The sequence below is a fragment of the Pelophylax lessonae genome (assembly GCF_965119305.1).
Source record: "Pelophylax lessonae genome assembly, chromosome: 1".
Classification (NCBI taxonomy): Eukaryota; Metazoa; Chordata; class Amphibia; order Anura; family Ranidae; genus Pelophylax; species Pelophylax lessonae.
In genome coordinates this window covers 503,694,399-503,720,002 of record NC_138768.1, presented here as the reverse complement: position 1 = coordinate 503,720,002, position 25,604 = coordinate 503,694,399, and the positions used below count along the sequence as shown (strand labels likewise).

Genomic DNA, 25,604 nt, shown 5'->3' with positions numbered 1-25,604 from the left:
CCATCAATGGTGATCTACTCCAAAATATGAAAAATTAAAAAAAAAAGGGTATTGAAAAGTCAACACGTGTCGCAGGCACACTAACCATCCACAAATCAGATTCAGTCAGTACCATATGGGCTGGAAACAAACCATTACATATCAAAACACATTTATAATAAAATAAAATCACATTCTTAGTTGCACATGTCAAAAGGGTGTAAATATTGTAAGACTTTGATGTAAAATTAGAACAGAATGAAGTGTATTTTCTCATAAGAGTGGCCAGTAAGAGTTCATAAGAGTTTACAAGACAAACTGGACATCTTCTACAAGGGTAAAACCCTTTAAGTTGATTAAAAAAAAAAAAAAAAAGTCAACCTTTCAGGTGGATCAACCACATTCGGGGCAATATGTAACCTGAAGGTGACCAATGGAGTTTCAGGCAATAAAGGTCCCAATATCCTATCATTTGAGTACCTCCCAGTGTTTCTTCATTATATTTTTACTCCTATAATGCTGGGTAGAGAAAGTAGTAAAGAAAGAATATTTCGATAAAAGAAAAATCCTAGGATTTTCATCTGTGGCTTCAGGGCATAGTATTAGCAGATCCCATCTGTCTCCCATCAACATCTGCAATTACTTCAACAAATGACATTGTTATTTCCTTTCTTTTTAAAGCGATGGAATTTGCGTTCCACGAGCGTCATATTTCAGCTTCGGCGACACCTTATATGTTGCATCGGCCGTGTTGTGGAACGCACGGACGTCACGTCCGTTTTTACTATTGTCTGCTTTTTTGGGCTATCGGGGTCAGTCGACTGGTTAATTGGACGCACGTCATTTACGTTTTTTTAGTCGTTGTACTGAATACATTTATGTATTCCATTGTCGGGTCTTTAACTTTATATTTGAGGACAGGTGGATTTCATTGTCCTCTTGTTTACACCCGCATTGATTTACATATTGTCACATGATCACCAATGCTTATCCATTTCTGGCTGGTGCTATTATATAAGAAATGGATGTATGTTAGGTGGCCATGCCCCTGATGATGTAAATTATGACAAAGAGCTTAGCCATGTGACGCAGACGCACTGCTTGAGGTTGGCCATTATATTGTTTTGAAACAAACTAGTTACCATTTCTTGGCGACTGCCTGTTTTTAATTCATTGGGAGAACCTCGTACATATTTTAATCTGATTTCAATAAATTGCAAAAAGCAATGCTTGTGCAATGAATGCTTTTATTTTTGTGCACCTATATCGTTGGAGCTTTTTTTCTAAGAATCAAAAGGATCCGGACTCTGTGATTGTTTGGTTATACAAGCACAATTGACTGCTGCTAAACCCAGTAGTCATTTGGCGCTGTTAAGAGGCAGTGTGAATCTTCATCTTGGTGGTGGATCCATCGTTTTTTTCCCCCCATTTCTCCACATATATATGTTCTGCTTCACCGGAGGAGTTTGGATTGTTGTCTGAGCGCTGCTTTATTTATGACTGGACCTTTGTTGGACCTGGTAATCTCAAACCATGCAGAGCTTATTAAAAAATGTTCATATAAAAAGAACATCTGGGTAGCAGTGACCATAATATGAATATCTTAGAATGAAGCCCGCCACAGTGCCGCCCACTCAGCAACAGGATGGCCGACATGTTCGGCCGTCCTGCTTCCTGGTTTGTGTCCTCCGGCCATCTGATTGGCCGGAGGCGCAATTTCATCACTCCCGCACAGGAGCCACCGTTCACGGCACAGGGCTTTAAAGGAACGGCACGGGTGGCCATTCCTTCAGAGCGCATGCACCGATGAGGTCATCTGCTGCATTAAAAGAAATTATCTCTGACCTAAACGGTGCAAAGGTAAGGAGATATTTACAGTACCTACAGGTAAGCCTTATTAAAGACTTACCCTATAGGTACAAGTTCCAAGAGGGTTTACAACCTCTAACTTTGAGAGTAAATTTTCCAAGGATGAGGGCTGCTCTCCAGGATTTAGAATGGGAGAGAATATTGGCATCAATGAGCACAGAACAGAAATGGGAAATTTTCAAAAAGACTTTATGCAAACTCACTGCAAAGTATATTCCCGTGGGTAAGAAGTTTAAAAGGCTAAAAATAAAACCTATGTGGCTCACAGCTAAAGTAAAAAAAAAAAAAAAAAAAAAAAAAAAGCTATAAATAGGTAAAGCGCTTTTAAAAAAAAAATATAAAAAATGAAGGAACACTCATTGTTTAATTGTTACAAAGAATATACCAGATGTAAAAAAGAAAGCAAGGACGCAAACATTCAAAATGGACAAATTGCAAAAGATAGGACAAACCCCCCAAAAATCTTCAAAATATATTAATAGTAAAAAAGTTTAGGTCTGAGCATGTAGGCCCTTTACAAAATCAGGAGTGGGAGACCGGACAAAGGGCAAATTAAATACTTTCTTCAGCTCTGTGTATACAAAAGGAGCATGGGGGAGCTCATGATCATAATGAGGATGGTACCGACACAGCCCCAAATGATCCACAATGGCTCAAAAGTGATATGGTCCAGAAATATTTAGACAGAATAAGGATGGATAAAGCGTTTGGACCAGATGGCATCCACCTACGCATCCTAAAAGAATTGAGCGCTGTAATTTCAAAGCCTTTGTTTCTAAAGTTTAGGGACTCAAGGACAGGAATAGTACCACTGGATTGGCTTGGGCCAATGTGGTGCCTATATTTAAAAAAGGGATCAAAGTCTTTGCCAAGTAACTATAGACCTGTTAGTTTAACTTCTGTAGTCAGGAAGATACTGGAGAGTTTAAGACCACATAGATGAGTTATTGCTGGAAAAAAATTTTAAGCAACAGACAACATGGATTCATGAAAGACAGAAGTTGTCAAACCTGATTTCTTTTTATGAGGTGGTAAATAAAACCTTGGACGGAGGGGTGGCTGTGGACGTAGTATACTTGTTTTGCAAAAGCATTTGACACAGGATCCCCACACACGGCTAATGTGTAAGGTAAAGTCTACAGGCTTGGAAAGATCAGTTTGTAAATGGATAGAACATTGGCTAAAAGATAGAATTCAGAGAGTAGTGGTTAATGATTCTTACTCTGAATAGTCTAAGGTCATCCGTGGTGTACCCCAAGGTTCAGTGTTGGGACCCTTACTTTAAGATCTTTATAAAGGATATTAAAAGTACCATTCAGTCTTTGCAGATGACACCAAGCTTTGCAGCGGAATAATTTCTCAACAGGATGTCTCCAACTTACAAGCTGACCTCAATGCACTGTTTCATTGGGCAACTGTGTGGCAAAATGAGGTTTAAGGTTGATAAATGTAAAGTTATGCACTTGACTTGGGGCTAAGAATATGCATGCAGCATACATACTAGGGGAGTAGAACTGGGGGAATCCATAGCAGAGGAGGATCTGGGTGTTCTGGTAGATCCTAAGCTTAATAGCATGCAATGTAAAGCTGCGGTTTCCAAAGCAAGCAAAGTCTTTTCTTGTATTAACAGGGGTATGGACTCCATCGAGTGAGAGATCATTTTGCCCCTGTACAAATTAGTAATACCTCATCTGGAATATGCAGTTCAGTTTTGGGCACCAGTTCTTAAAAAGGATATAAAAAAAAAAAAAAAATCGGGGGAACTGGAAGAAGTGCAACCAAACTGATAAGAGGCATGAGAGGAGCTCAGCTATGAGAAAAGGTTAGAGGAACTGAATTTATTCTCTCAAGAAGGAGATTAAGGGGGGATATGATCAACATATATAAATACATAAGGGGTCCATATAGTGAACTTGTTGAGTTGTTCACTTCAAGGTCAACACAGAGGACAAGGGGGCACTCTATATTCCACATTTTCACAGCTCTTACGGTGAACAAACCTTTCCGTATTTGGAGACAAAATCCGTTTTCCTCTAGACAAACTCCCTCCAGATTCAGAGGTGGTTCTGGCCAGCTCACTAGACTGCTTTAAAAAAAAAAAAAAAAAAAAAAAAGCCCTGGCTGCTTTCTTGGGTGTACATAACATAAATTGGCACTAATATTTATAGGTAAAGTTGATCCAGGGAATATCAGATTGCCTTTCAGGGGATCAGGAAGGAAGTTTTTCCCTGCTGTAGCAAACTATCGTGCTTTGCTGGGTTTTTTTGCCTTCCTCTGGATCAACTGCAGGTATAGGATTGTGTATATGGGATTGTATGGTTAGGTTTTTCTTTACTGATTTTTATTGGTTGAGCCAGGTGGACTAGTGTCTTTTTTCAACCCGACTATGTAACTAGGATTGATCTGTTCACCAATAGGATTTTTTGGCTAGCTGCTTGGGTCTGTTACATTTACACAGCATATTCTATTCTGCAATTCTTTTCCAGAAGCTATAGCATTAAAAAAAAGGGCCATTTGGCACAACTACAATTTACGGCAATTTTTGATTTGTTTTCAACCATAGTAGAGCAGTCTGTGTTGTGACTCAACCGCATCAAAGCATCCTAGGACTTTTGATCTTTGTTCCATTTGAAGAGAATCTCTTTGTAAGGGTCTCATGTGGAACTGGGCAAACGGAAGTGCCTTGAAGGTTGACACCATCCGACCCAAGGCCCGCATTCAAGTCTGCAGAGAGGACAGATTGTTAGCCAACAGCAAACGGATTGCGCCCCTGCAACTTGAGCGGAGGAAGAAAGACCCACGCCAAAGCGGAATCCAGAGTCAGGCCCAGATAATCCAGTCTTAATGAAGGTACCAGGGCAGATTTTTTTAAATTTATGTTCCATGGAAGATGTGGTGGAGGGTGCCCGAGACATGCCAAGTTGCTAATTAGATTTGTATTTGTGGCAGCAAGAATAGTGATTGCAAGGTCATGGAAGTTGGCTGCCATATCCTTTGAATTGCTCAAGGCAAAATTATCTTGGGTAATGATCAATGAGCACCTCACGGCCATACTTAACCACTTTACCACCGGAGGATTTTGCTGTCTTCCGTCCAGGCCACTTTTTGCGATTCAGCGCTGTGCGACTTCAACTGACAATTGCGCGGTCGTGCGACGCCGTACCCAAACGAAATTTACGTCCTTTTTTTCTCACAAACAGAGCTTTCTTTTGGTGGTATTTGATCACCTGTGCGATTTTTACTTTTTGCGCTATAAACAAAAAAACAGCGTTTATTTTTTAAAAATAACAATATTTTTAAATTTTTTTTATATGAAATTCCCCCCAAAAAAGATGTAAAAACCAATTTTTTTAAAAATTTTTGGCCAATTTGTTTTCTGCTACCTATGTTTGGTAAAAAAAAAAAAAAAATCGCAATAAGCGTATTTTGATTGGTTTGCGCAAAAGTTATTGCGTTTACTAACAAAGGGAAAGATTTCTGTCATTTTTGGTGTTTTTTTTTTAACGCGTAGAGGCGGCGATCTGCGTTTTTTTTGCGGGACTGCGACATTGCGGCGGACAGATCGGACCCTTGACTGACATTTGACACTTTTGGGGGTACCAGTGACATTACTGTAGTAATCAGTGCTATATATATGCACTGTTACTGTAAAAATGACACTGGCAGGGAAGGGGTTAATTTTATTGGAGAGGGAGGGGTTAATGTATGCCTGGTGCTTACGGACGTGTGGGGGGGGGGGGGAGGTGACTGAGTGAGTCATGGACAGATCGGATGTCCAGCTATGCTGAACAGTCCGATCCGTCACTCCCTGTCACTATGGAGATCCGCCCGCTGTGTTTACACACAGCGGGCGGATCTCCAGACTCCATCCCCGACGATTGGGTAAGAGCAGCGGCGATCGCCGCTGCTCCTCCCCTGGCCCGACTCCCGCTGTGAATGAAAACAGCGGGAGCGAGCCTCCGGCGGCCGCCCAGAAGGGGGCGTGTCTGACGACGTAGTACTACGTCGTCAGACGATAACGAGCCACTCTGCCGCAGTAATATTACTGTGAGCAGTCGTAAAGTGGTTAATGATGAAGCGCAACTTTTTGAAAAGATTTGGAGCCCGTGGATTCCATATCTGGAAGGGGACCCCCGAGCTGGAAAGTTGTAGGCAACATAAGATGAGCCTATATTGAGCGTGCTGGTACTGTCGGATACTTAGCAGCATATGCTTTACTTATATTCGACCTGAAGTGGTTTTAATCATTCTGCAATCTGAAACTTTGTCACAATATTTTTTTATCGTTTCTTCTACTTTCCTTTCTCTCTCTCCTTTCGGTTGGTCTTTCCCAACCCAACTTCTTTGATGTTCCCTTTGTGGTTTCACCTCATTTTAAAGACTAAAAAAGGGGAAAAGCCTTAGAGTTGATGGGTTGGGGACAATAGGGGACTTATTTGCAATGGTTATTAATGTTTACCTCAGTCGAAGTCCACCCAACTCATGTATGTTCCTTCAGAGCTACTGACAGTATGTAGTTATATGATGGATTTTGTTCCTTTGCCACATTGTCTGAACAATATTGCTTGTTTGTTTTTTTAGGTTGAAAAATTCAATAAAAACATTGAAAGAGAAATAGTGTTCCAACCGAACTCTTGCAGAGTCCGTACAGTGATCAGTAAGTCCCCCAACAGGGCTGAATGAGAGTCCTCCCTCAATAGGAGATCGTCCAGGTATCCAAGTACCCAAATCCCCCCGTTGGCGCAGTAATGCCAACACCGGGGCCAGCACCTTGGTAAAGACCATGGGGGCGGAGGTGAGACCAAAGGGTAACACTGCTACAAATTGATAATGCTCCTGTCCTACAGCGAAGAAAACGCTGGCGTCCAGGGTAGATAGGGATGTGTAGATATGCGTCCTTGATATCTATAGAGGCCAAAAAGTCTCCTTGGTGTAGAAACGCCACTACCGTTCAAATGCATTCCATTGAAACTTCTGTACCCGCAAAAAGCAGTTCAGAGCCTTGAGGTCCAGAATTGGATGCACTTTGCCTTAATTTCTGGGCACAATAAACCGGTTTGAATAGAATCCATGAAAGTGTTCCCAAGAGGGAACCGTTACAATCACCCCTTGCTCCAGCATGCCGAAAGCATGAAGGGACCGCCTGCGAGCTGAAAAAAATAAGAGCCCTGTCTATTACACGATGACTTGCCCTTAGCGGATTCCAACAAAGACCCAAATGCAGGGTTCATACACATTTTCACCAATGAAATTCCATGACTTTTCCATGACTTTTCCATGACTTCACGTAAATATTCATGACCTAATGTTTCATGAAATGTCTATGTATAACCCACAGTACCTCTGCTGTTAAGAGTTTCGTTTCTGGATACAGCGTGACTCAAAATGGTCCCTTGTTTTACAGAGGATGAGGTGGAAGCACTGCTGCCGCAGCTGGGAGCCAATGTCACTTCAGGCGCACGGGTGAAAAAGCCAGCGATCGGATTGGAAGCTGTCGAGCACGCAGCTGCAGACTGGTGCTTTGCACCTTTAGCGTGGCTAGACAGCGCTGCCTCTCCCATGTTCGAAATGTCAAATGTTTTACGACACACTGTACATTTAGCACGTCCCGGGTCCTGATCTTTCTCCAGCCACCTCTCATACTTTTCGTCATGAAGCCATACATTTTTAAAGCTGCATTTCCCTGGCATTGCTGTAAATGTGAACGGACTGGTATGGATGGCACAAAATGCAGCACTTAATCTTTTTAGGCCCAAGCAACAGTCATAAGGTGCAGGCGGACTGGTATGGATGGCACAGACAGTGAGTTGCACAAAATGCAGCACAGTAATCTTTTTAGGCCCAAGCGACAGTTATGAGGTGCAGGCAGACTGGTATGGATGGCACAGACAGTGAGATGCACAAAATGCAGCACAGTAATCTTTTTAGGCCCAAGCGACAGTCATTATAAAGGTGCAGGCGGACTGGTATGGATGGCACAGACAGTCAGATGCACAAAATGCAGCACAGTAATCTTTTTAGGCCCAAGCGACAGTCATGAGGTGCAGGCGGACTGGTATGGATGGCACAGACAGTCAGATGCACAAAATGCAGCACAGTAATCTTTTTAGGCCCAAGCGACAGTCATAAGATGCAGGCGGACTGGTATGGATGGCACAGACAGTGAGATGCACAAAATGCAGCACAGTAATCCTTTTTAGGCCCAAGCGACAGTCATAAGGTGCAGGCGGACTGGTATGGATGGCACAGACAGTGAGATGCACAAAATGCAGCACAGTAATCTTTTTAGGCCCAAGCGACAGTCATGAGGTGCAGGCGGACTGGTATGGATGGCACAGACAGTGAGATGCACAAAATGCAGCACAGTAATCTTTTTAGGCCCAAGCGACAGTCATGAGGTGCAGGCGGACTGGTATGGATGGCACAGACAGTGAGATGCACAAAATGCAGCACAGTAATCTTTTTAGGCCCAAGCGACAGTCATAAGGTGCAGGCGGACTGGTATGGATGGCACAGACAGTGAGATGCACAAAATGCAGCACAGCAATCTTTTAGGCCCAAGCGACAGTGTCATGAGGTGCAGGCGGACTGGTATGGATGGCACAGATCTGATGGTGCACAAATGCGGCACTTACTTTTGGGAGAAAGAACAGTGGTGCTCCTGCTTGCCCAAATAAAGCTGTTCAGGTGGCAGTGAGTCATGAAGGTGCAGCTGGACAAAATACGGCGCTTACTATTCTTAGGCCGAACCTAACTGTTAGTAACAGTCCCATGAGGCAGAAAAGAGTTCTCACAGAAACTAAGGCGACTCAGGATTGGATGCTTAATTATTTATTTACATTTATTTTTAACATTCCCGTAGGACTGGTACAGTAGGTGCTCGCAGTTTGCCCTACGGTCGGTCACTGGCCAGCAGCAGCCGAGGAAATGATCGTGCACCAATGACAGGCAGCGGGGAGGGCCGGGCCGCGGTTTGCCTGGATGTGACTGGCCAGCAGCAGCAAACCAATCACAGGCAGCGGAGCGTCACTGGAGAGCGGGCCGCATGAACGTGATGACGCGGGGGTGCGGTAACTGAAACGGTTACCGCCCCCTTCCGCGTCATCATCACGTTCATGCGGCCCGCCCTCCAGTGACGCTTCCGCCGCCTGTGATTGGTTTGCTGCTGCTGGCCAGTCACATCCAGGCAAACCGCGGCCTGGCCCTCCCCGCTGCCAGCGATTGGTGCTTGGTGCATGGTCTACTCCTCGGCTGCTGAGGACCCGGAAATCAATGTGCACAAGCATAAAATAAAATTATACATTTGCAATAATAAAGTTTTAAGCATCCGCTCCCCCCGCCGCTGCCCACCGCTCCCCCCCGCTCCTCCCCAGATTTCCATGACTTTTCCAAAACATTTCTAAAATCATACTTTTCCATGACCTTTCCAGGCCTGGAAAGTGTCATCTCAAAATTCCATAACTTTTCCAGGTTTTTAATGACCGTACGAACCCTGCAAATGGGAGGTCTCTCATAAAGGGGAGATCTGTAGAGCCTTTTTAGAAGCCTGTACCGCAGTCCAGTTTTTTTAGCCACACCGTGTGGTTACCATTATGAGGTTTAGAACAACGCCACTGAAGCCTGACAATTTTGTCACAGTAGGTGGGAAAAGTGAGTACCTTTGCCACCTTTAAGGGGATCTGCGGGCCCCGAGGGGACCGGCACCCCCCCCCCCATGGTAACATTTTCGTCACTGATACAATCAGTGCATCCACCAGCGCCCTTGCATGTGCAGTAAGAAAGGAAGCATCCTCACTGCAGAGCACCCGAAGTGCGTAGACGCAGACCCGGATGCCCATCTGCTGCTCTATCACCCCAGTCAGCAGCTCAGTCAGCATCAAGTAGGCTTCAAAGCCGTGGTCTAATTTTGGGGCCCGATCCGGTCGTGGGTCTGCCATCAGCTTGATCAGCAGATCGGACTGCTCGGACAGCCTGGTCAGTCACTCAACCAGCTCCGTCAGCCGCTGGCATGCGCCAGCTTGACTTGGTACTTTGACAGCCGGGAATAGGCCGCAAGCCTCAATTTTTGGCCTGATCTGGCCATGTGAGGCGATCCGTCAGCATCCGCTGGTCAGCTCAGTCAGGCACTTCTGGCAGCTTGACATAGTACCCAGACAGCTTGACATGGTACCCAGACAGCTTGACATGGTACCCAGACAGCTTGACATGGTACCCAGACAGCTTGACATGGTACCCAGACAGCTTGACATGGTACCCAGACAGCCGCAAGCCGCAGCCTCAATTTTCTGCCTGATCCAGCCACGAGGCACAGACCCATGGATGAAGAAACATCCGCTCCCGCTCAAGCCTATAACCGCCGCAGGGAGCCCAAAAGACATCCCTGCCCCAGTCACTAATCCCCAGGGGGCTGGGAACTTGCTCAAAGACCCCTGTGTGCGATCTGGAAAGCCCGGTCAGCAACAACCGCACTGTGACTGTTAGAGGGGCTGGGGGAATGGAAGGGAACCCAGGGGTTTGACCATCCCGAGGGGCCCACGACCACTCCGAGACCGCAAGAGCCATGGGGGAACACTACTCACCATACCAATGACATCGGGTGGGCGCCACTCCGGACAGACTACCTCTCCACTCGAGGTGGGGGTGCCGATGGCCAAGGGGTACACTGCGACCTAGCCAAACCAGGTTGTGTCCGTCCCGGTGGTGTTTCACTCGCGGGCCAGCCCCCATCCGTTGGGGATTTGTCGTGGCGAGGCTTAGCTCTGGGCTGTAACCTGCACACGCTCGCTGGCCGGGAGACCTTAAGGATCTAGCATATCCAGTCCAAAACCCAGGCCAGCTGTTGATTGTAGTTCTCTCAGGAACAGAACTAGCTAAAAAATTTAATTTTTAACAAAGGTTCCCTTTAAAATAAAAAAGACAAGCTAAGACCAAAGTCCCATCCGGGAACTAGGTCCTACTCCTAAACTAGGTAGAAACACAGGCTATAGCAGAATGAGTAGGTGTGATTGCAGGCATTGCCCCACAGGTATGGTAAAGCCGTTTCCTGCCTAGTGTCCTACTCCTGTAGGGGGCAGCATTACCCAATGGTCAAGAAGATATGGAGTTGCATCTGTCAATGAACTTTAAATTAAATTTAATCAGGGACTCAACACAGACAGCTTGTTGGGGCGTATACAAGGCTGCAATTTTTTGGTTGAAATGGTTTACGAGGGGCAGAATTTTGTGGAGCAGGTCATATCCAGGGTTACCGAGGATGACAGTGCATTGTTATTGAAATCCATGAACCGCAAGATTTGCTCGTATCTGGTCCTGGCCATGGCAGCAGAGAATTGGGCATATGATGAACACGGTCAGTGAACCAATATGACCACAACTCACTCTTTAGCAATGCCCATGATGAGGGATAGGCCCATAAAGATTTTAAATTCGGAAACGGTGATACCTTTCCACGCAAATTCTCTGGCAAGGATCAAATTTGGGTTTGCAGCGATAAATTGATTGCTTTGGTCCACAATAAATATGTACAGATCTTCCGTGGAAAAATAGCTCAAAAACCAAGGGGAGTTAAATCGGCTGTTTCCACTTGAAGTCCGGGTTGGCCAGTGAATGGGGGGGGGGGGGGAATAGGACAGGCGCAGCAGAAGTGGTGGGCTCCCAATCAGGATTTGGAAGCATATCAGAAAGGACACTATCGGCTCTAGGGGCCTGTATTCTAATTCCTGGTGGCTGTGGGACACTACTTGTGCTAGCCACTGCACTTATGGAACTCGCCACAGTATGTTAACGCAGTGCCGATTTGTCTACGACTAGGATGTACTAGGCCGCTGGTTCTTGCCAGTTCACCAGGTTGAGCGGCAGTAGTAACGACACCCTGCTGCATATGAGGACCATGCGATTGTTGTACCTCAGCAACAGAAGAACGGGGGTCGGGTACGCCTGACATTAGCAGGGACCACTAGTCTGTGGTCAGAGCTTGGAGGCTGGGCAGATGAGCTAAAATGCAGGTGTCGGGGCTGATCCTGCTAACACTGCTCTTTTGGGAACACTAAACTATTGGGGAGGCTAATATAGTTCTGATCAGATCAAAGATGTTGATCCGTTCAGACACTATACTAGCAACGGAGGTGTTTAGTGTGTGCGCATGTGTCACTAGCAATCAAAGAGTAAAAATGTATTAAAAAGGTAATCTGACACTATCCTGGATTGGACGCTAACTAATGGTAATGCTAACTGACGTCACCCGTGACACGAATACAGTGATCAGAAAAAAGATATGTACATTATAATAGTGACACTAACAGGGTAGTGAAGGGGTTAAATATTTATTAGGGAATATATGGCAGGTACCCTAAACCTATCTGGGACTGACGCCAGCTACCACTAACTGGCGTCACCAGTGATGATAATACAGTGATCAGTAAATTATCTGTACACTGTATACAGTGACACTGATGGAGTGAAAGGGTTAACTGGGGGAGTGTGCCTATGTGTACTGGTGTCAGGGAGATTGCATAATTTCCTGTGCCTTTGAGTACATTACACAGGCACAGGACGTTCTGGGATTCACCAGAATCGATCAGCAGGTCCTGATTAGTGATCAGTTCCGGAGCCAATCCGATATCCGCCGGGCGACATATTAGGAACATCAATTTGCGCAACCGAGCCACCTTGCCGCAGTAAATCTGCAGCAGGTGGTCGGCAACTGGTTAAAGAGTCGCCTATGGAAAATATAGGGTTGTCTCTGTTTAAGGTTTGGCATGTTGGGTATCTACTCTGCAACCAAACCTCAGCTTTTATATATTTTACCAAAAATTGGGTAATTTATTGCGTTTTGTGCCCCCAAAATTAAACTTTTAATGTGTTTTTTTTTTTTTTTTACTAAAATAGTGTTTCCTAGCCCAGTGTAATATTGTGTAATATATAAAAAAATATATATTAAAACTATCACTGTTTTATTCTCTAGTGCGTCGGCTTTCAGAAGATCTATTGTGGGTTTTATGTAATCTTCAGGCCTAATTTTTTTCCAAAATGTGTGCAAAAACTGCTCTAGCTGTGAAAGGGTTAAAGAAGGTTACATTTTCCACTCACAAGATGTTAGTTAAAACTGGCTCCTAACCTTTTTAGCTGGCTCCTAGATTGCAAGCAAATCTGTCAAGCTCAGAGTTATTGAAAAACACTCTCACACATACACTATATACATATAGTGTATCTCACAAAAGTGATTACACCCATCACATTTTTGTAAATATTTTATATCTTTTCATGGGACACTGAAGAAATTACACTTTGCTACAATGTAGAGTAGTGAGTGTACAGCTTGAATAACCGTGTAAATTTGCTGTCCCCTCAAAATACCTAAAAAAAAAAAAAAGAAAAAAAAACACAGCCATTAATATCTAGGCCACTGGCAACAAAAGTGAGTATACCCGAAGTGAAAATTACGAAATTAGGCCCCAAGTGTCAATATTTTATGTGGCCACCATTACTTTCCAGCACTGCCTTAACCCTCTTGGGCATGGAGTTTACCAGAGCTTCACAGGTTGCCACTGGAGTCCTCTTCCACTCCTCCATGATGATATTACGGAGCTGGTGGATGTTTGAGATCTTGCGCTTCTGCCCCTTCCGTTGAGGATGCTCAATAGGGTTTAGGTCTGGAGACATGCTTGGCCAGTCCATCACCTTTAACCCTCAGCTTCTTTAGCAAGAATGTTGGAATACTGCCCTGCATCCCAGTCCCCAAAGGGAGGGGATTGTGCTCTGCTTCATTAGGTCACAGTACATGTTGGCATTCATGGTTCCCTCAATGAACTGTAGCTCCCGCATGCTGGCAGCACTCATGCAGCCACAGACCATGACACGCCTACCACCATGCTTGACTGTAGGCAAGACAATTGTCTTTGAACTCACCTGGTTGCTGCCATACATGCTTGACAGTTGACACCATCTGAACCAAATACGTTTATCTTGGTCTCATCAGACCACAGGACATGGTTCCAGTAAACCATGTCCTTAGTCTGCTTGTCTTCAGCAAACTGTTGGCTCTCTTGTGCATTATCTTTAGAAGAGGCTTCCTTCTGGGACGACAGCCACACAGACCAATTTGATTCAGTGTGTGGTGTATGATCTGAGCATTGACAGGCTGACCCCACAGGCCTTCAACCTCTGCAGGAATGCTGGCAGCACTCATACGTCTATTTCCCAAAGACAACCTCTGGATAGGAGGCTGAGCATGTGCAATCAACTTTTTTGTTTGACCATGGTGTGGCCTGTTCTGAGTGGAACCTGTTCTGTTAAGCTGCTGTATGATCTTGGCCACTGAGCTGCAGTTTCAGGGTCTTGGCAATCTTCTTATAGACAAGGCCAGTGATGGAGAACCTTAGCACCCCAGATGTTTTGGAACTACATTTCCCATGATGCTCATGCACTCTGCAGTGTAGTTGAGCATCATGGGAAATGTAGTTACAAAACATCTGGGGTGCTAAGGTTTGCCATCACCGGCCTAGGCCATCTTTATGTAGAGCAATAATTTTTTTCAGATCCTCAAGAGTTCTTTGCTATGGAGGTGCTATGTTCAACTTCCAATGACCAGTATGAGAGCGCCAACACCAAATTTAACACACCTGCTCCCCATTCACACCCGAGACCTTGTAACACTAATGAGTTACATGACACTGGGGAAGGAAAAACTGGATTTTTGTCTTACCGTAAAATCCTTTTCTCTGAAGTTCATTGACGGACACAGCTCCATATCTTCTTTGAACCTTGGGTTATGCTGCTCCCATAGTAGGACACTAGGCGGAAACAAGTTGGACTACGCCTATACAGCAGTCATAGGGGGCATACTCCACTTCCTGCTCTAGGATTCCCGTTTTCTAACAAGCAGTCTCAGAAGAATACATAACCCAACTCCAACATCGCAGAAAAAGATTTTCCGGTAAGACAAAAATCCAGTTCTCTCGTTCATTGACGTACACAGCTTTATCTCAACTTTAACCCTTGGGACGTCCCAAAGCAGTAACATGAGGGGTGGGAAACACCGCAATACAATTCCCAAAAGGGCTAAAGATAGCCAACCAGATAAACCAGGAGCTCAACTAGAACTGGAGCTCACCAACAGAAAACATACACCCTCAAGAGGCAGGAGCCTCAGCAACAGCAGCCTGCAAAACTTTGCAGCCGAAAGCAGCATCTGCAGATGCGAGTACATCCACCTTGTAAAAAACGTTGCGAATGTATGCACAGACGACCATGTGGCCACCTTGCACACCTGGACCACTGACACCTGATGACGAAAGGTCCAGGAGGCACTAAGCGCCTTTGTTGAATGCGCCTTAACAGGGAAAAGAGGAACCTGGCCCCTGATGGAATAGGCCATCACCACCATCTGCCAGATGGTCACCGCAGATGCAGCCTGTCCCTTACGAGATCCATCTGTAAGGAAAACAAGGAATCCAATTTCCGAATCAACCCAGTCGCTGCCAGGTACACCGATTGCATGAACCACATCCAGGGAATGTAAAGCAATTTGTTTAGAATGTTACGGCTTAGGGCACAAGGAAAGCAACACAATGTTCATTCAAGTGGAAATCCAAGACGACCTTAGGAAGGAACGACTGACAGGGACGGAGCACCACTTTGTTCTTGTGAAACAACCAGGTAAGGTGACAGACAGGACAACGCAGCCAGCTCCGACACCGTGCTTGCAGAAGAAATAGCCACCAGGAAAGGCCACCTTCTGTGACAGTAAGCAGAGGAATTTCACGAATATTTTTAAAAGACTGTTTTTGAAGAACGGACAGTATTAGATTGAGGTTTCACGGAGGTACCAGGGACCTTACCAGAGAAGCCAAGTGGTGAACCCCCTGGACGAAAGTGTGAACCAAAGAATTTGCAGCCAACGGCTATTGGAATAAATGACCAAGGTGTAAATCTGGCCCTTGATGGTGCCCAGAGCCAAACACTGTAGAAACTCCAGCAGATGGGACACCGAAAAGGAACAGGGAGAGGGGAGAAGGGAGGGGAGAAGGGGAGAAGGGAGGAAACCCCCCCCCCCCCCCGAGACACCAAGAAATTTACACCCTCCAAACTATGAAATTCTACTAGAAGTAGATCTTCTAGCTTTAAGCAGTGTAGGAATCACCAAAACAGACATACCTCTATCTTCCAGTACCTGGCTTTCGATAGCCAGGCCGTTAAAGCAGGCGACCATAAAGCAGAATGAAGACCGACCCTTGAGACAAATGATATTATCTGAGAGGGAGGAAAGATCTCTCGTCCTGGAGTCACCAGAATGACTGGAATCCTTTCTGCCTCGATTCTTTGCAGAAGTCTCAGCAGAAGCTGTAGTGGAGGAAAAGCATAATTCAGACAATACTGACCTCAAGGGGCCACCAGCGCATAGGCGGCGGCGGCCAAAGTATCCCAACATCTTGCCACAAACCTCTGAACCTTCCGGTTGAGACAAGAGGCCAACAGGTCCACATCAGGAGTCCCCCCACCGGAGAACACAGTTGTTGAAACCCTTCTGGGTGAAGAGACCATTTGCCTGGCTCCAACGCCTGTTGACTGAGGTAGTCCGCCTGCCAATTTTCCACCCCTGGAATGTGCACAGCCGAGATGGCTGGAACATAACATTCTGCCCACCTCGAATGCCAGCTACTTCTCTGGGCGCTAGGGCACTTTTGGTGCCCCCTTGATTGACCTATGACCATTGCCGATTGAATACTTACCGGGTACCCCAGCAGACGATCTGTCCACAAGGACAGGCAAGCCTGATCGCCCGAATCTCCAGGATATTGATCAGGAGACTGGACTCCTCCCAAGTCCAAACCCCTTGGGCCGAATCTGTGCCCAAAGACACCTCCCAACCTGGACAGTCTGGCGTCCGTGGAAACCACTGTCCAGTACAGGAGGAGAAAGGACTTCCCACCTCCCCTGTCGAAGTGGCAGGGAACAGAGCCACCAAATCAAAGATACCCTTGCACCCCGGCTCAACCGGACCAGATTGTCCAGAGATTAAGGATTGTTGTCCCATTTGGCAAGAATCTCATTTTGTAGAGGCCTGATACGGAACTGAGCAATTGGAACCACCTCGACAGTGGAGACCATTTGTGATTTGTGCAGGGGGACCCCCCTAGTGAGGGGTCACCATGTGAAAAGGAAGGGTACAAAGGAGGCCCACCAACCATTGTTGGGGGTGGCCCACGTCCACCCTCAATTCCCCAGAGGAGAGGGGGGGGGACAACTCCCCACACCTGGGAACCGAGCGGGCACCACACCTGGCAGTCCACAGCACCATCTTGGAATGGAGGTGCCGCAGGCCAGAGGTTCTTTGCAACTCAGGTCGTGACTAGTGTCGTGACCAGGGCTATGCATCCTCGTGAGGAGTTTCCCTCGCTGGCCAGCTCCTGTCCAGGGGGGGCTATGTCGCGGCCAACCGAGAGCGGAGCTAAAGTTGGGTCACGCTCGCTTGCCAGACTGGGAAGACCATAAGGATTCAGGATATCCAGTGCGTCGCCCAGTCCGGCAGTTGATTGTAGTTCTCACGGTAACAGAAAATAAAAGAAAAAAAAAATTCAGTTTAAAAAGAAAAAAAATGCCAGGACCTGAGATCCCAGCAAGGAACTAGGTCCTTCTGACTAGGCAGAAAAAAAACCCAGGTCCTATAGCAGGAAGTAGCAGTTTACCCCCTAGGAGTGCCCTATAGGCATAGTCAAACTTGTTTCTGCCTAGAGTCCGACTCCTACGGAGAGCAGCATAACCCAAGGGTCTAAGATGATATGGAGCTGTCTGTCAATGAACGAAAGAGAAATGGCTAACTGGGCGCAGTTTGGACATTTTCACTTAGGGATGTACTCACTTTTGTTGCCAGCGGTTTAGACATTAATGGCTGTGTGTTGAATTATTTTGAGGGGACAGCACATTTACACTGTTATACAAGCTGTACACTCATTACTTTACATTGTAGCAAAGTGTAATTTCTTCAATGTTGTCACATGAAAAGATATAAAAAATTTTACAAAAATGTGAGGGGTGTACTCACTTTTGAGAGATACTGTATATGACAAATATACAGTACTATGCAGAAGTCACGGTCTTTAGGCAGAGCACAATTCACATTGATATTAGAAGATTATTTTAGTGTCAAAAGAGAACATTTTGGAGAGCTTAAAACAATCCATGCAGATGCAAATACAAATAAAGATCACGATTCTCGGCGTAACCTCTTTCACATTATAAAAAATTGGGCTATACATTTGGGGGTCCTAAGTAATTTTCCAGTGAAGGGTTTTTTTTTTTCATATGGCCCAGCACTTGATTAACTTGTTAGCTGCTTCCAAAAAAAATCCATGGCCACTAAAGCGATTAATTTTTCATAAGCTGTTGACTTATCAGAAGTGGTTCAGGCGGCAGTAAAGCCACCCAATCTCTTCTACATCAGCTTAAGGCTCCGTTCACATGTAGGCGTTTTGGGGGAGTTTATCTGCTCTAGGATCAGCTCTCAAAACACCCAACAAGACAAACCCTATTCATTTCAATGGCCCCTGTTCACATCTGAGCATTTTGACGCTGTGAGCACCCAACGCTCAAAAAAGTACTTGAGCTTCTTTTTGGGCAGATTACAGGTGTTTTCCCATTGGTCTCTATTCAATCTAAAAAACGCCTGCACATAAAACGCCTGTAAAACGTTAAAATCGCGGTAAAAACGCGTGAAAACCCTACGCTCAGGTGTGAATGTAGCCTAAACACTGTGCAGAGGTGACATTTTGGGGATCTAGTAGCCTTGGTGTGTCCTTAAAGGATAAGTTCACTTTTTTTTTTTTTAAAAGATACACATTTTTTCAAAGCAGCCTGCGGAGCATTGCACCCACAATCAGTGGCTTGTAGCCCTGTTGGAGTGTGAATGGACTACAAGCGCCCCCATTCATGGGTCACATTCAGTGGGTGCTCCTGCCTGCCAAATGCAACAGGAGGTATCATTTTTGCTGCAGCTGTGAACCAAAGCATCTCAGCATGCGCACACACTATGCATGTAGTGATTGGGGGCAGAAAAAAGTGGTTCAACCACATTGTTATACCGCCCCCACCTGCTAGTGTAAATGAGCCCTGACAGCAATGATTTTACCTCATTCATGGCAAATTTAAATTTATGAGCTGCAAAGGCTTTTAAAGCCTTGCCAATGGACAATTTCAGTCATTCCAACATTGTATGTGAGCAGATAAGTGTGACTAAGGACTGGTTGCTCAGATGGTGGGAGCTTGCCAGAGCAAGGAATATGGTAATCAGATTTCTCTACACCTAGACTTAACTACAAGGGTAGATTTTGTTGTGCTTGGAGTTGGGCACAAGTTGGCAGTCTTGGCTGGACATGTAGTTTTAAACGGACCCTAAATAAACCAGTCACCATGCCAATGCAAGGCAAAGTGACCGTGTCTCTAGAAAGGACACCCCCCTACCTGCACCAATTCCAGCTCCTTGCTTCTCTGCAGCTGCCCCTGAGACCAACTGTATTATCAAGTTTGGGGGAATATGGCTATAACTACCCTGGGTGCTGTGATATTGCTTTGGCCTAGCGACTGGTTGCTTGGCCTGGACAGTAAAAACTGAGCAGATCACATGCTCCATACCCTGAGGTGTCTGGCAGTGTTCGCTCCCTGCAGAGGAGCTGCAAAGGAATGCGGACAAAGTAATTAAATAAGGGTTGGGGAATGCCCTTTCCAGGGATACTGTCACTTTACATGGATACATTTTTTTTACCTGGCAAAACAAACTTCCTGCACAGGAAGACTGTAAATACTCTTTTTCACTGCACTGAACATTGTCCTTTTCAAGAGCCCACCAGAGTCTGCTGGTAAACAAACTTCCAAGGAGAGCAGACCCTAAACATCTCCCACAGCAGCACTCAGTGGTTCCTCCTGCCAACCTCAATGTAAATTTTGTACCACAAATGATTGTATCTTTTCAAAAATATCGCATGAGAAATCTGACTGGATTTAACATTGCTGGGGCATTCTTTCTGTGATGTGATAGCCAATGATGCCATGTGTCTCAAGGTAGCATATACTGGATGAAAAAGTTGGGGGGGGGGTTCAGAGAAAAAACAAAGACACGACACTTCGCCAATAGATGTTTTGCAAAGTAACCTGAAGACTTGTGCTTGCACACTTTACATCTTAGTAGATAAAAACAAAAAATTTAAAGCACAACTTCAGGATAAAAGTGAACCCCCTTTCATTCTTCCCTGCCGCCCCTTCTTTCAAATTGCTGGGTTAAAAAAAAAAAAAAAGTTCCAGTTCCCTGCCCAATTCTCCTGTTTTGTTTCCTTCCTGTATGTGTCACTGCCTGCGTGATGTGGACACTTCAGACTGGCTGGCCAGTAAAGGAGTCAGCTCAGGATGCAGAAAAGGACTGATCTTGGGCTGAGAGGAGTGAATGGAACCAGCTGGTGGGGGATAATGTGCAGCACTGGGCTGTCACCACAGGCAGAAACAGCATCATTGAGGGACCTGAATAGAGAGACTCAGGAGAGTATAAGTAACTTTACCAGATGATAAAAAAACTTAAAGCAGAACTAAACCTTATATCCTTTACAGTAAGGAGGCTGCCATCTTGGCCACTGTTTGAGCTGCAGTTGCAATGGTGCTGCACATGTGATCGGCTAGGAATGGCACCATTGAATGGCTTGACAGTTAAAAGCCAACACAGGAACGCTGGCAACTATGACAATTATTCATTGTATGCCACTGTTTTGCAAAACTGTTAAATCGATGCGTTTAGTTCTGCTTCAACACATGATAGGATGGGTTGGGGGGGGGGGGACAAAATAGATATCGCCCAGAATTGGCTTTTTAAGCAGAACTAAAGAGATAAATACGTATCTCAGTTCCAACAGTCTGATGCCTGCGAAGTCCTCAACCTTGCTAACATCTCTCTGGGTTCTGGTATTTGGACATTTTGATTGGCTGCTGCAGGATTAGGTCACTCCTGTGGATGCATGGGAGTGCAATCATCCCGGTACGCTGGCAGAGTGTCATAATGTAAACTGAGCTATGCATGCGCAGGTCAGTATACATCCCGCAGAGGATTGCAAACAGGCAGGAAAATGTACTTTATTGCAGAAGAGGAATTGCATATCTCTTCTGCGATAAAAAAAAAAAAAAAACCTGACTGTTCTCAACGTCTTGTTTTGTTATGCTTTAACGCTGCATTTGAGGTAGGCTTTTACTGCATACCGGTAGGTACAATGGTTCGGCTTGGACCAATGTGTGTATGCATATACCATATCTATGAAAGTTAAAAAGAAATTACTGCGTCTTCCAGGTCCCATGCCAAGCTGCTACTCTGCTCTATAGAAGAAACCAGGGGGGGGGGTGGTGCTTGCTTGATACGGGTGCCATACACAGGAGACCTTATATTTCTCTCAGTTAATACAAGGTGTTCTTGAATTGGAGGTGGAGAGGCAAAGGTCTATTCATTCAGAAAAAACTCAAGGTATTCAGTAAATGGCACCATGACAGGCTGTCCATAGAGGAATTGTTATTTTTCTTTAGTCAATCAGCCAGCTGATCAAAAAAAAAGGAACGGATTGTATTCCGACAGTGGGATGACTCCACTGCAAGATTACACTGTTCAAACACAAGGTTTTCCAAAAGTTCTGTTGACTAGGTCAACTCCTCTTGAACAGGAACCACCAGAGTTGGTTTGAAATTTGATTGGTCTCTGCTGAACTGGCTTAATTTCAATCCATCTATGGCCAACCTAAAGCAGAATTTAAAGAGGTTGTAAACTCGTTTAACTTTTTTTTTTTTACAACCTGAAAGAGAAACACATAATGAGCTAGTATGCATCGCATACTAGCTCATTATGAAATACTTATCTTAGAACGAGCCCCCGCCATGCCACCCGCTTAGCTGTATGACAGGCGGCATGTTCAGTCGCCCGTCTTCCGGGATCACGGCATACGGCCATCCAATTGGCCGGAGCCGTGGTGACGTCACTCCCGCGCACGCGCGCGGGAGCCAACGGTCACGGCACGGGGCTCTGAAGGAAAGGCAGCAGCCGTTCCTTCAGAGTGCATGCGCCTGTGATGTCACTGGCTGCATGTAAGGTAAATATCTCCTAAACGGTACATGTTTAGGAGATATTTACAGTATCTATAGGCAAGTCTTATAGGCGTAACTATAGGTACAACTTGCAGAGGAGGGTTTACTTCCTCTTTAAAACAGCAAATAGTCCACTTTCCTCCAACTACCCCATACCTTGCCGACGTGCCAGTTTTTGCCCATCTTCATTGGCCAGCGTGGGATGACGTCAGTCGTACACATGTGCAGGACACAGGGACTGGGTCGACTGCTGTAAGATTAGCTGCACATTTTACATGCGTGGGCATCACTGAGCAAGCAAGTAGGTATATTTTATTGCAGACCAGACAAGCCATGTCTTCTGCAATTAAAAAAACTGCTTACTCTCAGTGAATAACAGTAACTTTAGGTTTGCTTTAAAGGGGATAGTAAATGCATTGTTTTTTAGAATAAAAATGTGATACTTACCTGCTCTGTGCAATGGTTTTGCCCTGATCCTCCTTTTCTTAGACCCCACCAAGTGCCTCCATAGCAAGCGGCTTACTATGGAGGCAACTGTGCGTGCTCACTGTCACCGAACGGGGCTCAACCATGCTCCTTCCTCACTGGCTGTAATGGACAGCATCAGGAGCCTATGGATCCTGCTGCTGTGTCTGAGCCAATGAGGGAGAGACCCAGTAGAGCAGTTGTGCTTGGTAAGTATCAGGTAAGTATAGTGGGCTGGAAGGGGGGAGAGATGAACTCAAGGTTTTTTTTTACCTTAATGCAGTGAAAGGAGAAGTTCAACTTTAAAATGAAGAATGCAGGTTAAAAAAAGTTGTACATGTTTTGTACTTGGAGCCTGTAAAGCAGGGGTCATCAAATAATGGGCCTCCAGTTGTTCAGGAACTACAATTCCCATCATGCCTAGTCATGTCTGTGAATGTCAGAGTTTTACAATGCCTCATGGGACCTGTAGTTCTGCAGCAGCTGGAGGGCCATAGTTTGAAGATCCCTGCTGTAAAGCTTTGCACTCGTGATCAGATGATCACAGGTGCCATGCAGGACTCCTGCAAACTTGTTAGTGTATCTGCTTGTACCTCATATGGTAAGGCAGATATAAGCTGACAAGAAAAGGTTGAACTACCAGAGCACGCAACAGCGCCATGGTAGTTCATTGAGAACTACAAACCGGCAGCTACAAGGCTGTTGGTACTTGTAGTTTCCCATTCGCAGAACTGAGAATGAACGATGTAGCTGGGTGGAGTCAGTGTTTTATATTGTGACAGTGAGCGGGGGTGGAGAATATCCCCTGCTTGCTGTCACTAGAGACGGTGGAGCAGTAACAGGTTACATGTTTCACCAGAAAAATGGGTGGTGCCTATAACATGTTCCCAAAGGTGAAAACCATTCAGCCTTTACGAACACTTTAAGGCTCCTTTCACACTATCCGTCTGTCAGAGGGATGCCGTTTCTCAGCGGGGGATCGAGCCGCCGATCCCCCCGCTGAGCAACAGGAGGACAGCTGTGTCTCCATGCTGTGTGCGGAGACACAGCTGTCAGTTCCCCATGCATCTCTTTGGGGGAAATCGGATGGGAATGGACCGTCTGTCCGTTCTCATCCGATCCGCTGGACGGATGGAAAATAGGGTTTGCATCCATCCAGATTTGACGGAACGGATCAGATGTCAGCGGACATATCTCCGCTGCCATCCGTTGCCCCATAGGAATGCATGGGGGGACCGTTTAGATCCGCAAAAAAAAAACAAAAAAAAAAAAAAACAGGCGGATCTGAACGGTCCGCCTGTGTGAAAGGGGCCTAAGGGATCCCCCTGTATTCACTAAGCAGCAGGACAGCCACTTAGTACAGGACCTATAGAACGGCAATCACTGTCGTAACTACTAGAGATTTCCAACTCCCACAAGTACGACATACTTCCATTGGTCCAAGGTAGACCAATGTAACTATGCTGCAAAGCCATACCTGGAGTACAGTTGTCAGGGTGACATCAGAGAAATCTTTACGAATACTTTAAGGCAGGGTGTTAAACTCCATTTCATCGCGGGCCGCATCAGCATTAGGGTTGCCCTCAAAGGGCCGGTTACATCTGTAGGATTAGATGTCCAGAGCACCCCATGTCCCGGGGGGGCAAAGAGGAGCCTTTCTACAGCTGCACAGAGGAGTGCAGGATCTGGAAAAGGAGTTCTGTCCTCTTTGCTGTGGACTACAGACACAAGGTGGGGGCAGAGACAAGGGGGGTGCCACAGGTGCAGGAGAGGAGTGAGGGCCACATGAAATGGCCTGGGGGGCCACATTCGGCCCGCGGGCCTTGTGTTTGACACCTGTGCTTTAAGGGATCCCCCTGTATTCACTATGCAACAGGACAGCCACTTAGCACAGGACCTATAGAACGGCAATCACTGTCGTAACTACTAGAGATTTCCAACTCCCACAAGTAGGACATACTTCCATTGGTCCAAGGTAGACCAATGTAACTATGCTGTAAAGCCATACCCGGAGTACAGTTGTCAGGGTGACATCAGAGAGGACCACTAATCAATGGGCATGATCAGCATTCCACCATACTAGTGGACATAGACAATGGGCACAAAGATAAAGTGTAAAGTACACATACTGACCCTGCCTTCCCACAATCTCAGCCACATGCTCGGAGCTGGGCACTGAGACCCCCTCGGTCATGTTGACGCCTCTTCTGCGGACTTCGTGGACCAGCAAGTGATCGGCTGCCATCCCTGCGAAGGGATCCCCTCCAGGTTCTGGGCTAGGAGAGCCCGAGCCAGGTAGCTCCATGTCAGCTTCCTCTCCATCATGGTGGTCATGGAGCCCCAGGGAAGAGATGGGGTCCAGAATGAGAGGGAACTCATCATCTGCAGGCTCTGGGGGGAAGAGGTGGACACAGGAGGGGGTCATCCCTGGAGGTAGAAAGGAGGCTTCCCGCGCACTGTGGTGGCCAGCTTTGTCATAGGACTGAGCCTGTGCTGGGTAGAGGTTGGCCTGGACGCTAAGCAGGGGTCTGAGAAGAGGTTCCGTTGGGAATATGGGTTTGAAGGTGTATGTGGTGGTCAGATCCCCAGGCTCTGCTTGTTGATGCTCGGTGTCCTCCTCTGAAGCATCCCTTTGCTCGGCGTCCACTGGACCCACCTCTGCCGGCCGAACACACGTCAGGGGATCCCGGGGTCCCATCGGACACTGCTCTAGAAGCTGGAGATCCACTGGGCCCAGGCTCCGCGGTGACTCCTGGACATCGCCGGAGTCGGGTTGAAATTGGGACACATCAAGTCCAGTTGACGTCAGCGTCTCGTGATTCAAGTGCTCTCTGTGTGGCCCCCGGGGGCCCGACTCTCCTTTGATGTCCCCCTCATGTGGCCCCCGGGGGCCCTCTCCACCCGGCTCCTCCTCCCCCCGGAGCTCCTGCATGCTTACACTGCCACCTCTGCTCGTTCCCGAGTCGTGCGCGCTCCCGCCTGGCACCCCTTTTGTTTGCTGCATGCCGTGTGCGCTCATGCCGTAAGGTGACACCCACAACAAACGCGCGCGCAAACTCCTCCCACTCCCAGGCGACCGCAAGCTGGGTGGGTGGGAACGAGTCTTTCTCCCCGCGAGGCTATTGGATGAAGGAGGGCTGGTAAGACCCTGTCAGTCAAACTGACTTTCTAAACGGGAATTAGTTGGA

General features: G+C 46.3%; 1 protein-coding gene across 1 annotated transcript in view; it reads right to left on the bottom strand.

The window, feature by feature from the left end:
* Positions 1–25,382, bottom strand: part of MEX3D (mex-3 RNA binding family member D) — a 42,577-nt gene extending 17,195 nt beyond the window's left edge. Inside the window, exon 1 of the mRNA XM_082243191.1 lies at positions 24,550–25,382. Within this exon, the coding sequence (XP_082099317.1) occupies positions 24,550–25,348 (799 nt within the window). The 5' untranslated portion in view covers positions 25,349–25,382. The remainder of the gene's footprint in view (positions 1–24,549) is intronic.
* Positions 25,383–25,604: the final 222 nt, after the last annotated feature.